This window comes from Chelonoidis abingdonii, chromosome 8, assembly GCF_003597395.2.
Source record: "Chelonoidis abingdonii isolate Lonesome George chromosome 8, CheloAbing_2.0, whole genome shotgun sequence".
Taxonomy (NCBI): Eukaryota; Metazoa; Chordata; order Testudines; family Testudinidae; genus Chelonoidis; species Chelonoidis abingdonii.
The window spans coordinates 65,323,680-65,340,336 of NC_133776.1; the positions used below are offsets into that span (position 1 = coordinate 65,323,680).

General features: G+C 44.7%; 1 protein-coding gene across 7 annotated transcripts in view; it reads left to right on the forward strand.

Annotated features, from left to right (window-relative positions):
- The first annotated feature begins 514 nt into the window (after positions 1–514).
- Positions 515–16,657, forward strand: part of LOC116820004 (hepatic and glial cell adhesion molecule-like) — a 31,407-nt gene continuing 15,264 nt past the window's right edge. For 3 of the 7 annotated variants that reach the window (XM_032772171.2, XM_032772177.2, XM_032772176.2), the window contains exons 1-6: positions 518–597; positions 9,126–9,280; positions 10,159–10,245; positions 11,215–11,289; positions 13,051–13,401; positions 15,255–15,524. In XM_032772171.2, the coding sequence (XP_032628062.1) occupies positions 10,215–10,245; positions 11,215–11,289; positions 13,051–13,401; positions 15,255–15,524 (727 nt within the window). In that variant the 5' untranslated portion in view covers positions 518–597; positions 9,126–9,280; positions 10,159–10,214. Of the gene's footprint in view, positions 598–2,678; positions 2,782–5,773; positions 5,803–9,125; positions 9,281–10,158; positions 10,246–11,214; positions 11,290–13,050; positions 13,402–15,254; positions 15,525–16,657 lie in introns of those variants that run through there. The other 4 variants (XM_032772173.2, XM_032772172.2, XM_032772175.2 and 1 more) reach the window with 4 other exon arrangements.

Consider the following 16,657-nt stretch of genomic DNA (forward strand, 5'->3'; position numbering starts at 1 on the left):
AGCGGCGTCACTGCTCTTCTCCCCTGCCCCCCCCCGCCAAACCCCCACATTCCTCCAAGCTCTTTGAGGGAGGTGCACCCAAGCTTGAAAACCTCTGAAGCTGTTGCTAAATGGAAGGCATAAAACTGGGGGAAGGGTACATGACCCTCACACACCTTGCCTCTACCCAGAACTACACTTTTGTTTCCTTTGTCCCATTCCATTAACCTCCATTTCTATCCATAAAACTTTAAAAATGAAGTTTAGAGTAATTTGCACATTGCTAATATGCAAATTAATGTATTGGATACTTTGCTTAAATTTGTCACACAATGTCTTGCAGTTAATGCACAAAGGAGTGTTGAGTCAGTTTCCTTGAACTGAATGCTCATATATTTTGCTTTCCTGTTACAAACACTGACTGTGGGGATCAGGAATCTGCCTTGCTATGGCTTGTATTTATTCAAGTTGTTCAAAATAACCAATCAGGCAAACATGACTGTTAGAGAGAGGAGTGACAGGGGGAAAAAGTCACATGGTCAGTCTCCCTTGCAGTTTTCAGATTCTGTTATCTTCGGATGTAAAGAGATCTGGGTGAGCTCCCGCTGGCAACTGCTGGTAAGTGGAACTATCTCTGCTTTTCCTTTGTAACATAAAATTCCTACTAGCATTACTCTTCTTCTACTTTGTGCTGTTGAAAAGCTGTATTGTATAGTTTCTGTAAAATTTATTTTCAGCCTTCCTAGATTATTTTCGCTTTCTAAATCATGCAAAATAAATGCTTTAACAATAACACTCTGACTTGCACTTTTGAAGACATTATCAAAGTATGTGCATTACACGCAGATCTATTGCTCCTCAGTAGCTGGGAAAAATTATTTAGATTGTAGTCCCAGTACATAATTGATCACCTTAATTTAAGCAGAAGCAGAGAAGGAGTCTGCACCACTCAGATGTAAGCCTGGGGACATTTCACAAATTTTAGGCTGTGTTTGAAGTGTGAATACTGAGCAGACTCAGGGCTGTGCAGTCTAGGAGAGAAATGTGTTATAATGGAACTAAAGTTCAATAGTAGAGCTGGTTGGGGTGGGGAGGCAATTCTTTTCAGTGAATATTTTCAAAGGAAACAAAACTGATTTTACTTTGTTAAAAAACTCTCTCAAAATGTTTCAATTTTTCTATCAAAAGGCTTATTTAAAAATGTGATGCAAGCTGAAATGAAACATGTTTGGAATTTGCATCCTGTCCCCTCGGTATCTTTCCTTTTCTCCTCCAGAGACAGATTAGGTTTTTTTTAAATAACTAACAAAATCATCCAAAGCACAGGATTTGGTGGTGATAGTGGATGTCAGCTACCCAAACATTTGTTGGGAAGACAGTACAGCAGGGCACACATTATCCAACAAGTTCTTGGAATCCATAGGAAATTTTTTTATTTCAGAAGGCGGAGAAAGCAACTACAGGAGAGGCGGTTCTATATTTGATTTCTGACAAATAGGAAGGAACTAGTTGAGAATTTGAAAGTGGAAGGCAGCTTGGGTGAATGTGATTGTGAAATGATAGAGTTCCTTATTCCAAGGAATAGTAAGAGAGAAAACAGCAGAATTAAAGATAATGGATTTCAAGGAGGTAGATTTTTTAGCAAATTCAGAGAGTTGGTAGGTAAGATCCCTTGGGAAGCAAGTCTAAGGTGAAAAACAGCTTGAGAGGTTGGCAGTTTTTCAGATATCCATTATTAGGGGTCCAAGAGCAAACTATCCTACTGCATAGGAAAAATAGGAAGTATGGCAAAAGACCACTCTGTCTTAATCAGGAGACTTTCAATGATCTGAAAATCAAAAAGGAGTCCTACAAAAATGGAAACTAGATCAAATTACGAAGGATGAATATGAAAAAACCCCCACAAGCATGTAGGGACAAATTTAGAAAGGCCAAAGCAAAAAAACAAGATTAAATAAACTAGAGACATAAAGGTAACAGGAAAACATTCTATAAATACATTTGAAGCAAGAGGAATACCCAGGATAGGGTAGCCCGTTACTCAATGAGTGGGGAAAGACAGTAAGAGAAAATGTGGAAATAGCAGAAAAGCTAAATACCGTATTTGATTCAGTTTTCACCAGAAAGGTTAGCAATTGGACATCTAAAATGAACATGGAAAACTAGAAATTCCAGAGGACTGGATGATGGCAAATATAGTGCCAATCTATAGAAAAGGGAATAAGGATGGCCCAAGGCATTACAGACTAGTCAACTGAACTTCAGTAGCCAGAAAGATAATGGAGCAAATAATCAAGCAATCAATTTGTAAACACCTAGAAGATAATCAAGTGACAAGTAACAGTCAGCATCGAATTGTCAACAACAAATTATGTCAAAGAAACCTGCTAGCTTTCTTTGACAGGGTAGCAAGCCTGGTAGAAGTGGTAGACTTTAGTATAATGCTTTTGATCACTGTGGGCAACCTGACAATTTGTTTATATTTGCAGGGCTGCCCGCAGCTCTCAGTGGCCACAGTTCGCCATTCATGGCCAATGGGAGCTGCGGGAAGCAGCGGTCAGTACGTCGCTGTGGCCCACGCCGCTTCCTGCAGCTTCCATTGTCCAGGAACCGCAAACAGCAGCCACTGGGAGCTGCAGGCGGCCATGCAAATGAAAACAAACTGTCTGGTGGCGTGCCAGTGGATTATCCTGACAGGCTGTGTGCAAGCCACAGATTGCCCACCAGTGCTTTTCATACTGTCTTGCATGACTTACTCATAAACAAACTAGGGAAATATAGCCTAGCTAGTGCTACTATAAGGTGAGTAAATAACTGGTTGGAGAACCGTTCCCAGAGAGTAATCATCAGTGGTTCACAGTCAAGCTTGACGGGTGTATTGAGTGGGATCCAGCAGGGATCAGTCCTGGGTCCAGTTCTGTTTAATATCTTCGTCAGTGATTTAAATAATGGCATAGAGCAAGGGTGAGCAAAATTTTTGGCCTGAGGGCCACATCTATGTATGGAAATTCTGTGGCAGACCATGTATGCTTATGAAATTGGTGTTGGGGTGCAGAAGAGGGTGAGGCCTCTGGCTGGGGATGCAGCCAGACATGATAACTTCAGGGTTCAGGGGGGGTCTCTGGGCTGGGGCAAGGGGTTGGGTAAGGGGGGGTGAGGGTTCTAGCTGGAGGTGTGGGCTCTGGGGTGGAGCTGGGGATGAGGGGTTTGGGGTGTAGGATGGTGCTCTGAGCTGCAATCAAAGGGTTCGGAGGGCGAGAGGGAGATCAGGGCTGGGGCAGGGGGCTGGGGTGCGAGAGGGGCCCAGGGGTGCAGGCCCTGGGCAGTATTTACCTTGAGCAGCTCCTGTAAACAGCATCATGTCTACCCTACGGCTCCTACACAGAGACATGGCCCGGCAGCTCTGCACGCTGCCCTATCCACAGACGCTGCCCCTGCAGCTCCCATTGGCTGCAGTTTCCAACGAATGGGAGCTCTGAGGGTGGTTCTTGGGGTGGGGGCAGTGTGAAGAGCCCCCTGGCTGCTCCTACATGTAGGAGCAGGAAGGGAGACATGCTGCTGCTGCTCCCGGGGGCCATGGCACACATGTGCGGAGCGGCCCCTGACCCCACTCCCCGGCTGGAGTGCAGGAGCAGGGAAAGCTCCAGACCCCACTCCCCAGTGGGAACTTGAGAGCCAGATAACATTGGCTGGCAGGCCGAATGTGGCCCACTAGCCATAATTTGCCCACCCTGGCATAGAGAGTATATTTACAAGGTTTGTGGATGATACCAAGCTGGGAGGGGTTGCAAATGCTTTGGAGGATATGATTAAAATTCAAAATGATCTGGACAATTAAAGAAATGATCTGAAATAAACAGAATGAAATCAGTGACAAATGTAAAGTACTCCACTTAGGAAGGAACAGTCGTGCACACATATGAAATGGGAAATAACTGCCTAGGATGGAGTACTGCAGAAAGGGATCTGGGGGTTCTAGTGGATCACAAGCTAAATATGAGTCAGTGTCAGACTGTTACAAACAAACAAAAATCCTTCTGGGAGATATTAGCAGGAGTGTTGTAAGCAAGACTTGAGAAGTAATTCTTCCACTCCACACTGATAAAGTCTCAACTTGAGATTTGTGTCCGGTTCTAGGCTCCACATTTCAGGAAAGATGTGGACAAAGTCCAGAGAAGAGAAACAGAAATGATTAAAGGCCTAGAAAACATGACCTATGAGGGAAAATTGAAAAAATTATGTTTGTTTAGTTTGGAGAAGAGAAGACTGGGGGGGGATATGATAGCCATTTTCAAGTACATCAAACGTTACGAGGACGGTAAACAATTGTTCTCTTTAACTTTGAGAATAGGACAAGAAGCAATGAGCTTAAGTTGTAGCAAGGGTGGTTTAGGTTGAATATTAGGAAGAAACTTCCTAACAATCAGGGTTGTTAAACACTGGAAAAAAGTGCCTAGGGAGTTTGTGGAATCTGTCACTGGAGGTTTTTAAGATCAGGTTAGACAAACAACTGTCAGGAATGGTCTAGTTATTACTTAGTCCTTCCTTGAGGGCAGAGGACTGGACTAGATGATCTCTCAAGGTCCCTTCCAGTCCTACAGTTCCATGATTTTCTTCAGTGGACAAGAGGGGGCATGAAAGGGGTAAGAAAGGGGGAAGGGAGAAGAAAAATGAAAAAGAAATATTTTGAGTCCCACTCAGCCAAAATGATTTTTTAAAAATTCAGTGAGAAATCAGAAAAAAATGAGGGGATTCAATTTTTTAAATGCAGATGTTCATGTTCAAAAAAATATTTTTCATCAGAAAACTTTTTACACAAAAACATTTGACCCTCTCAGCTATCGACCTGTGTCATTTCTGACAACAGGTGCATGATAAGGAGATATTGCATTCCTGTTTTATGAAGGAGATAGGGGTCTCACTTGCCTCTGTCCCCTGTGTGGATGGTGACACAACCTGTCAGTGAGAGTATGCTAACGCAGTCTCTAACCTGCAGTATTCCAGCTGAGAGGGCCCCAGCAATTTATAATGTCATTGCATTTTTAGTATTGTTTTATATCGTGTTCTTTTGTTTTTTTGTCCACTGTTTTGTATTTATTAGTTAATATTGCAGGAGCAAGATAAAACCCTATTGTACAAACAGAGTTAAAAGGACAGCCCCTGTCCCAAAGAGTTTAAAATTTAATTTAAGACAAGATACATTAGTGAGTGTAAACAGCAGGGGAAATGGAAATAGATGGTCAACTCTTCCCAATGCGAGAGAATCTAAGAGTGAAATTTGGGCACTGGAGGGCAAAGGCCAGTCAGACCAAAGCTGGCTGCTAGGAAGTGGTTGGGCAACAAAAGGTGAGGTGCTGGAGAAAATGAGGAAACAACGTATATCTGGTTGGAGAACTTTCCAGGAAGTTTGCGGGTGGATGGGGGGCTTAGTGGAGCTGGGTCACTTGCAGGAAGGGTAAATCAGGCATTAGCAGTTGAGGATTGTGGAACTGAGGGGTTATGATTTAGTTAGTACAATTCTCCTCAGTGCTTGGAGAGTTAAATGGAAAATGTCCAAGAAAAAGTTTCCAAGCCGTTAAATCATAAATGGCTATCACATCCTGTAAACAGTAATGACATTAGAGAGTGGAACATCTGCTTAGAAAGAGCTCGTGAGAGTAGCAAACACTATGTGTGTGGAGGGGAGATAGGAGGGTGGAATGGAGAAGGTCAAAAGGAGGCAGCTAATAGCATAACAGGCAGTAGATACTGGGAGCTGGAACAGATAACATCCAAGGGGCTTTCCTGCATCAACAGTGATGATATTCAGTCATTCACTATGAGGTTTGTTTTTTAAAAATTCATGTTACACCCACATCTTGAATACTCCATGCAGATGTGGTCAAAAAAGATATATTGGATTTGGAAAAGGTTCAGAAAAGGGCAACATTAATGATTAGGGTTATGGAATGGCTTCCATATTAGGGGGGATTAATAAGACTAGGACTTTTCAGCTTGTAAAAGACAACTAAGGGTGGTATGATTAGAAGTCTATAATCATGACAGGTGTGAAGGAGGTAAATAAGGAAGTGTTATGTACTCCTTCTCATAACACAAGAACTAGGGGTCATCAAATGAAATTAGTAGACAGCAGACATAAAACAAACAGAAGTCTCTATTCACACAACACATGGAACTCCTTGCCAGAGGATTCTGAAAGGCCAAGACTACAACAGAGTTCAAAAAAGAGCTAGATAAGTTCATGGAGGATAGGTCCATTAATGGCTATGAGCCAGGATGGTCAGGGATGGTGTCCCTAGCCTCTGTTTGCCAGAAGCAAGGAATGGGCAACGGGATGGATCACTTGATGATTACCTGTTCTGTTCATTCCCTCTGGGGCACCTGGCATTGGCCACTGTCAGAAGGCAGGACACTGGGCAAGATGGACCTTTGATCTGACCCAGTATGGCCACACTTATGAAGAATGCCCCCTTCTCCATGAAAGAATCATCAGCCCCACTTCCTGCAGTGCCTAGGTTTTCCTGGAATACTTCCCATCCAAGGACTGTCCTGTGTAGCTTATGAGATAGGACCATGTCCTGGCTTGCAGTAGTCCTGCTTATAGGCATCTTAAGGCACTCATTCTGACCTAAGTGAGGGACAGAATGCAACTTTGGGCTGAGACTTATGACTATGTAATACTAGGTGACTGACTTCAAGCGCGTGCCTACCACTGACGGGTCACTAAGCACATTAATTCGGCGGTGTGCGTCCATGGTCCGAGGCTAGCGTCGATTTCCGGAGCGTTGCACTGTGGGTAGCTATTCCGTAGCTATCCCATAGTTCCCGCAGTCTCCCCTGCCCCTTAGAATTCTGGGTTGAGAGCCCAGTGGCTGATGGGGCAAAAATCATTGTCGCGGGTGGTTCTGGGTAAATGTCGTCAGTCATTCCTTCCTCCGGGAAAGCAACGGCAGACAATCATTTCGCGCCCTTTTTCCCTGGATTGCCCTGGCAGACGCCATAGCACGGCAACCATGGAGCCCGTTCAGCTTTTTTTTTTTTTTTTTTTTTTTTTTTTTTTTTTTTTTACAGTCACCGTATGTGTACTGGATGCCGCGGACAGAGGCGATACTCCAGCGCTACACAGCAGCATTCATTTGCTTTTGCATGATAGCAGAGACGGTTATCAGTCGTTCTGTACGTCTGCTGCCGGGGTAAATTGGCAATGAGATGACGGTTATCTGTCCTCTGTACTGTCTGCTGCTATCATGGGTGCCCCTGGCTGAGATCGGCCGGGGGCGCAAAAGCAAAACTGGGAATGACTCCCCGAGTCAATCCTCCTTTATGGTTTCTAAAAATAGAGTCAGTCCTGCCTAGAATATGGGGCAAGTGTACTAGAGAACCAGTGTATCAGAGAGCACAGCTGCTCCTGTGTCAGATCCCGCAGAAATGATGAGCTACATGCCATTCACGGGGGTGCCCCTGCAACAACCCCACCCGTTGCTTCCCTCCTCCCCAACCTTCCTGGGCTACCGTGGCAGTGTCCCCCCCATTTGTGTCATGAAGTTATAAAGAATGCAGGAATAAGAAACACTGACTTGTTAGTGAGATAAAATGAGGGGGAGGCAGCCTCCGGTGCTATGACAGTCCAGGCAGGACATTAAGCGGTGCGGGGGAGAGAAGCCCAGCATGCGCTGCTATGACAGTCCAGGCAGACAGAATCTTTTCTTTACACAGGAAAGGGAGGGGGCTGATGGAGCTCAGCCCCCAGTTGCTATGATGAAGACGGTTACCAGCCGTTCTGTACCATCTACTGGGAATGACCAGATCATTCCTATTTTTACCCAGGCGCCCCCGGCCAGCCTCACCTGAAGCCAGCCAGGAGCACTCACGGGTTGATAACAAGGACGGTTACCAGTCCTACTGCACCATCTGCCACCAGGGGAGGGAGAGGAGCGGATACTGCTCTTCACTGCTGCAGCATCGCGTCTACCAGCAGCATTCAGTAGACATAGGGTGACATTGAAAGAAGTCAAGAAACGATTTCTTTCCCTTTTCTTTCATGTGGTGGGGGGGGGAGTAAATTGACGAGCTATTCCCTGAACCACGCCGGACAATGTGTTTGAACCTACAGGCATTGGGAGCTCAGCCAAGAATGCAAATACTTTTCGGAGACTGCTGTGGACTGTGGGATAGCTGGAGTCCTCAGTACCCCCTCCCCCTCCCTCCATGAGCGTCCATTTGAGTCTCTGGCTTCCCGTTACGCTTGTCACGCAGCACTGTGTAGCCTGGAGATTTTTTTTTCAAACGCTTTGGCATTTCGTCTTCTGTAACGGAGCTTTGATAGAACAGATTTGTTTCCCCATACAGCGATCAGATCCAGTATCTCCCGTACGGTCCATGCTGGAGCTCTTTTTGGATTTGGGACTGCATTGCCACCCGTGCTGATCAGAGCTCCACGCTGGGCAAACAGGAAATGAAAATCAAAATTTCGCGGGGCTTTTCCTGTTTACCTGGCCACAGCATCCGAGTTCAGATTGCTGTCCAGAGCAGTCACAGTGGTGCACTGTGGGATACCGCCCGGAGGCCAATACCGTCGATTTGCGGCCACACTAACCCTAATCCGATATGGTAATACCGATTTTAGCGCTACTCCTCTCGTTGGGGTGAGTAAAGAAACCGATTTAAAGAGCCCTTTATATCGATATAAAGGGCCTTGTAGTGTGGACGGGTACAGCGTTAAATCGGTTTAACACTGCTAAAATCGGTTTAAACGCATAGTGTAGACCAGGCCCAAGAATCACTCAGTCTGTAAGGAGGCCATGTTATCTTGGGATTTGCCATGATGATGAGGATGAATTAACAAAAAATAAATCCCTGAGGAGAAATTCTAGCAGCAGGTGGTTCATATTGTTTCAGATAATCACAAATGATTACTGAAGAAGTTAAAACCTGAAGTTCAGGGTCATAGGGGATTAAAAAAAAGCAGGTGCCAGGCATATATGAAAGGGTATTTCCAGGTTAGACTCCACCTGCCAGACACATGTATATCTCTCTGCGTAAGACTATCTATTGGAGTACTAAAGGTTTGTTGAACAGATCAATACAATTTCTAAATGCAGCTGTTGCAGCCTTAAATCCAGTTTCAAGCTGAATTTCTCCTTCAGGTAATGGGGGAAACCCAGTCATCTGTTTACGAAGGGCCTGATTCAAAGCTCATGAAGGGGAATTGTTCCCTTGACTGCAGTGGGCCCCTAAATACGGCACTTAAAATGGAATTTCAGTAGTGGGCAGGAGGCCTGAAGTTCCCATGTTGGGGCAGGTACGTGGATATAAATTTCTAATTCTTCGTGCATATGTAGGGCTAGAGTCTGGGACTATTACAGTGGCCTATCTGGAGGGGAAGATGTGGAGTTACACTGCTTTGGGACACAAACACTCTCATACATACACTCTGCCCCCACCACATAGCACCCTGTTTATCCATCCTGCCTCACAGATAGGTGCACTGGGGAATAAAGCCATGGCCACATTTCTCCCCATCCTTTTTGGTGTCATTTCTGCTTTTTGGGTGGTAGGAGAAGAGAGAGCAATTCTTGTGTTTCTCCAACACAGGAATCCCTGTGGAGGTGACTGGGGTGGGTATGGAAATGGTACAAAGACTGGGAGGTTTTACCAACACTATTGATTCTCACAACAGTTCTGAGTTAGGTAGGGAAATTATCCCTTGATTTCATCTGTCTCAGTGACTTAACTTGGGGGAGAGGGTCAATTTTAGTTGGAATTAGATCCCAGGGGTTCCTGGCCTCTAATCCAGTGCTCAGACCACTGTAACCTTTGGGGACAATTACTAGTTATTGCTGCTGCAAAACATTTCCCCAGGAGGTTGTCAGATCCCCAGGAGCTCCACAATTCCTCTCCTCCCCTTTCTTCAACATCCTTCAGTGCTCCGAATGTCCTATGTTGCATTAAGACACTGTTCGACAGAGGAGAGCTACTTGCAGCTCCTACCCCAGCCTCTCCTTGGGTCAGCCCTAGAACAAGTACGACCATAACTCTGGCCGTGCCTGACCCTAACTGTGCAGCCTTCACATTCTCCTATGGGAGGGATTCGTCTGGAACTGTAGATCACTTGCAGTGATTGCACTGATCCACTCATTACTGTGTGTGTTGCTGATTTTTTACTGTATGTTTCCACAGGGTCCTGCTAGTATTGTACCGAAACGTTACCTGCTAGTGCAGGCCTCCTCAGCAGGATGAGTTACAGCATGATGAGCCAGTGCCTGAGTATGTAAAAATTCCTTCCAGTACTGAAACATATCTAAGCATAATATTAGTTGGGCACTGAAATATATGTCAATCTCTGTTTTAAGCCCTTTTTGCACACTATTCTGGAGCAGCCGGGACCTATCTGACACCTGGTGTAATCTAGATTAGCTTCAGGGCTGCTCCAATTTATGCTGTACTTCCCATGGCCCACAAGGCCATAGCAAGCCAAAAATAGCAGCACTGCAGGGCAGTTTGCCCAGGGTGCTTTTCAATCCCAACAATAGTAGCATCGATGTAGTGGCACAGTGTTCAGCATGTACTAGCAACCTGAATATATAGCTTAGCTTGTATTTGGGGACACAGATTAGCTGCCTATGTCTTCACTACCATTGTTACCCATGTCAGTTAGATTAAAGCTAGCACTAGTATTTGTAGATTCCATGGCCAGAAGGGACCATTGTGATCATCTAGTCTGACCTATATAACACAGGCCAGAGAACTGCCCAAAATAATTCCTAGAACAGAGCTTTTGGAAAACATCAATCCAGTTTTGATTTAAAAATTGCCACTGATGGAGAATCTACCACAACCATTGGTTGGTACATTGTTCCAACAGTTAAATTACCTCACGTTTAAAAAATTATACTGGATTTCCAATCTGAATTTGTCTAGCTTCAACTTCCAGCCATTGGATTGTGTTAGACCTTTCTCTGCTAGATTGAAGAGCCCATTATCAAATATTTTTCCCCATGTAGCTGTTTATAGATATGATCAAGGTCCCCGCACCAACCTCCTCTATAAGACAATTATATTGAGCAACTTGAGCCTATCACTATGAGGCATGATTTCTATTGCCTATCTGTGCTACAATCACACCCTCATATTGCAGTGCACACATACCCAGAGCCCTTACTCCAGCTCTACATTGGCTGTGGAGATCCTCTGCATGAAGAGTATCCTCAGGGAATCATTTCTTCCCCATTTAAGGTCAACTTTCACTGCCAGAACAGAATGAAGGGACCTTCACGAGAGCGGGAATCAGGATCTGCTGGTATAGCCTCTGTAAGCATTTCATTCTCTGCACTAGCTCAAGCCCAGCCTTAGGCACACCACTCTGTTTTACTGAGCAATAACATTCACCAGACTTACCTGGGTATGAAGAACACAAGAACAGCCATACTGAGTCAGACCGATGATCCATCTAGCCCAGTATCCTGTCTTCTGACAGTGGCTAATGCACCACTGGAAATGTAGGTGAATAATTACCACCGCTTGCTTTGGGACCCCACTTTTTGGCTCTCTTGGGGTATGATTTGATCCAAGGCCAGCCCTGAGTGCCTTCGAAAGGTGCTGGATGGAGAGTACTTGAGAGAGAGTCCTCAGTTTGTTCAGTGAGGGCCTTATTCACTAGTGCTCTCTGTCCTGAAAACTGGCCACAAAGCAGCTGACCAGCTGAGTCCTCTTCCTGCTATCCATTCTGGTAAGGAGACTCCCTGCCAGGCACAGAGGCAGCTTTATTAACTCTCCACTGACATTGGTGGAGCTCCCAGAAGAATGAGTCAGAGAAGGTGTAGCTGCAGCATCCCTATGCTTTGTGAAGTCCCAGCTTGTAGTCAGGCCTGTGGCAGTTAGGGTATCCCTCAGAGCTGCTCTAAGCTACCTAGACAGTTAAACTGATCCCTCAAAACGAAGCCTCCGATAAGCACAGGATGGGGAACAGCAGCAGCAGTGAAAACTTTCTATGTTAGCCCTTGCCAACATGCCCCAACCCTGTCGGGATGCACCACTTCTGTGCCTGTTCCATTCTTGGCCACTGTTCTGAGGTTGCCAGCCTCTGAGATGAGGGGCTGAATGGTAAGGGCAATGGACTGCTAATCCCCTGTTCTCTGCATATATGGGGCTGAATCTTCCACTTCACCACTGGAACAACTTACCAAGGGCTGTGGAAGATTCACCAGGACTGGCAATTTTCAAATCAAGATTGGATGTTTTTTTCTAAAAATAGATGCTCTGATTCAACCAGGAATTATTTCAGAAGTCCTAGGCCCTTGATCAGTGATCCCTTCTGCCCTAACAATCTATGAAACAAGAGTGCCAGTTGCAGTTCAGATACAGGTTCAGATTTCAACTCCCTCCCCTGCCCACATTGCCAGAGTCCAGGGAGGTCTGAATTTGGGATTCCGGCTCACACCTCTCTAAGGAGATGTCTATACTTATGGCAGTGTGTAAAGTACATTCACTGCACACATCCCTAGTACAGCTATAAATAACTGTGTAGATGGTTAGGCACTGCTTAGGCAAACAGAAGAGACCTGGTGGGTAGGTACCCTACATGTTTCTGCATACCCAAGCTGAGCCTCCCCCATCTGTGCTGCAGTGTCCCTGTGTGCTCACTGCCAGAGCCTTTCACCCACTGCAGAGAGCTGCCAGAATCTTTCCCTGGTGCTTCCTCTCTGCCAGAGCCTTTCACTGACACATGTGGCTATACACCACAGCGTAAATGCAGCCTGCTTTTCACTGTAGTGTGTAGCTACACATACCCTACACGCCACCAACATATATGAGGCCCAATTGTGATCCAGCCACCTCTCCAGTAGGAAATGGACAGAGAGCACCAACTGCTTAAACATACGCCAACCAACGACCATCAGAAAGGTTAATGTTTCATCATAGCCTTTCTGGTCCAGATTCACATTAACATCCCTGAGGAACAGGTCCCCATTACCATTCCCCTGTCCTAGATCCCCAATGAACATTGTTTCATAGATCTATACTGCATAAGACCAATTAGCCTGGCTCTTCCTGTCTTCTTTTTCTCTCTAGTGCTGCTGCTGGTTTTCCACTGGGCTCCAAAAACAGCAGAAGCCCAAGAACGTAGAACTGTTGGTACAGGCTCTTCAGTGCTGTTGACGGCATTGCCCACCAATGACCAAACAGTCATAAAACATATACAGTGGGAATACATAAGTAGTGTGCCAGCTCTCAGTGTTGTGGATTACTATGGAACTGGAACAGAACCTATTATCTTTAAATCCTATAAAGACAGAGTCATTTTCTATTCATCCAACGGCTCCCTCTTGTTGAAAAATGTACAAGAGACAGACAGCGGGACCTACAGAGCTACCGTCAATTTGAACAAAATTGAAGCCAGGCAAACTACACTGCTAGTCTTAGGTAAGTGAAAGAGCAGAAGTATTTATAAAACAGCTGGCAGCACAGAAAAAATGCCAACTCTCATATCACTACCATTATTTTCTGGGCAGTCTCACATCAAAGCCATCCTAGCTTGACCCTGATTGACTTATGAAAGCAGAATCAAAAATGATGTGGCTGAAGAACTGAGAGACTCTGGTTCTAGCGACACTACACTTGTACATTTTGACCCAAGCAAGAAATACCAATTTTGATTTCACTGAGTTGCGCATTACGGTTCTGCAGCATATAGTCATAACGTCCTTTAACCTTGTATATGACACGGAGAAATAGTCTTCCAAAAGTGGTGGAGACTCCATCTCTGGTAAACTGTATAACCAGACTGAAGAATGTAGTGAAATATATTGTAGGGAATAGCCCTACACAGGTCCCTAAGAATAGGACAGGAGGGGAGTGATAGCTCAGTGGTTTGAGCATTGGCCTGCTAAACCCAGGGTTATGAGTTTAATCCTTGAGGGGGCCATTTAGGGAACTGGCATAAAAATCTATCTTGGGATTAGTCCTGCTTTGAGCAGGCGGTTGGACTACATGACTTCCTGAGGTTCCTTCCAACCCCAATATTTTATGATTCTATCAGGATCATATAATTTGAGAACAAGAAATTTCTAAATGGGTTAGAGCAAAGGAGTAAGGAGACAAACAAAAACTAATAAGGTTGTAAGACAATGGTGTTAAAATAACCTCCCTGAAGACTCAGTATCTCAAACTGTTGTACTGAGGATTATCTAGGCTATGAAGATTTAGACATGAGCTGATAAAAATTGGCTTTTGATGTCTACTGAGATATTAATCAAGCCTACATCACTGGATGTTAGATGTTGTCAAGGTTCCTTCCCCACTCTGAACTTTAGGGGGCCTGCATGAGAACCCCTAAGCTTAATTACCAGCTTAGATCTGGTTTCTGCCACCACCCAAATTGTTAATGATTCATTTGGGAAACTCTGTCTACCTCCCTGCGAGAATATCTCCCTCCCAAATACTATAACCCTTCCATGGGTAGCCTTGAGAGACTCCTCCACCAATTCCCTGGTGAACACCTATCCAAACCCTTGGATCTTAAAACAAGGAGAAATTAACCATTCCCCCTCCTTTCCCCCTACCAGTTCCTGGTGAGTCTAGATCCAACCCCCCTGGATCTTAAAACACGGAAAAATCAATCAGGTTCTTAAAAAGGCTTTTAATTAAAGAAAGAAAGGTAAAAATCATCTCTGTAAAATCAGGATGGAAAATAACTTTACAGGGTAATCAGATTCACAGAGCCCAGAGGAACCCCCTCTAGTCTTAGGTTCAACGATACAGCAAACAGGTAAACCCTTTAGCAAAAGGCACATTTACAAGTTGAGAAAACAAAGATAAACCTAACACACCTTGCCTGGCTGTTACTTACAAGTCTGAAATATGAGAGACTGGTTCAGAAAGATTTGGAGAGCATGGATTGATGTCTGGTCCCTCTTAGTCCCAAGAGCAAACAACCCCCAAAACAAAGAGCACACAAATGAAAGCCTTCCCCCTACCAAGATTTGAAAGTATCTTATCCCCTTATTGGTCCTTTGGGTCAGGTGTCAGCCAGGTTACCTGAGCTTCTTAACCCTTTACAGGTAAAAAGATTTTGGTGTCTCTGGCCAGGAGGGATTTTATGGTATTGCACACAGGAGGGCTGTTACCTTTCCCTCTATAGTTATGACAGATGTAGTCCTAAAACTTGTGAAATCATCATCTATCATATAGATAAGCAGATTTAATTGTTTGATTTAGATGCCTAACTTGGACTTTTAAATGTGTGTATAATCTCACTCTTCCCCCCACCCTCCCAGAGCCTATGTCCAAAGCTCAGATACAGATAAACTCTACTGTGGCCGGTTCATCCATTGAATTATCCTGCAAGGTGCTGGTTGGCAAAGTGCAAGCTATTGACTGGAAGAAAGATGGGAAGCCCCTACCCAGGGACAGATGTTACCAGGTCTCTGAAAACTTCAGTCTTTTGTACATACCAGAAGCACAGAAATCAGATTGTGGATCCTTTTCCTGCAATGCCAGCAATGATATAAGCTGGCAGGAAACTTCAGTGAATTTGACCATTGAAGGTAAGTGTTATATTAGCATCTTCGACTGCAAACACCTGTCCTGGCTAGTGCCAAACCTGATGCTTAGCAGTGTCACATGTTACCCTCTTCAGGTTGCAGATTAAATTAAGGATAAAATGAAAATGCTAATCTCTCATATTCTCCCCCTTTCACAGTTCCTAGTATTAATTCTATTAAGCATCCATGGAAATAACACAACCTTAGAAAGTAAAATTACATACAGTGATGTTAGAAGATCCTCTTCGGATAACGTTACAAGTCTTTTGCTATGTGGTAGCAACACTGCATACAGAAGGCCTGATTCACTGCTGCAGGATGCCAGTTTTGAAACAGCATGTAATTCCTCTGAAATCAATGAGTTAGCCCAACACAAAACTGAAGCAATGCAATGGTGAATCAGGCCCAGCGAAACGAACATGTTGATGCTTCCTGATTTATGCAAGGGCTTATACAGACAGTCCCAGGAAGGATGAAAGTCTGAGCTATGTAATTGATTTCATCTTCACACCTATTGTGGAGCCCTGTACTTAGCATCTTTAAAAGCTTCCAACATTTGCATGAGACATCTGATTCCATTTTCTACAATACCTTGTACTGTTTTCCAAAATGTTACATACATTTAAAACTTACAGTTGAAATTTACAAGCTTGGGTATCCAAAGTGAGACATCTAGGCTTAGATTCACAAAGAGACGAGGTGTTGTAACACTCAGCGCCACAAAGCATAACTTTTAGACCCCTAGTGAAATCACAGGAATAAAACACCAAGACACACACAGCCTGCATTAGGCATCTCATCTCTCTATACAATGATAGGGAGAGAGATGCACTCAAGAATCCAGTTCACAAAAGCCAGCATGGTAGGTGGGGAGCCACCAAAGCTAGCCACTGGAATATGCCAACAAGAGGAGGCTCCTCTAAGTCAGGGGTTCTCAAACTTAGGCCGTGATTTGCTTATAGTAAGCCCCTGGTGGGCTGAGCCAGTTTGTTTACCTGCCGCATCCGCAGGTTTGGCCGATTGCGGCTCCCACTGGCCGTAGTTTGCTGCTCCAAACCAGTGAGGGTTATGGGAAGGGCGGCCAGCAAGTCCCTCGGCCATGCTGCTTCCCGCAGCTCCTATTGGCCTGGAGTGGT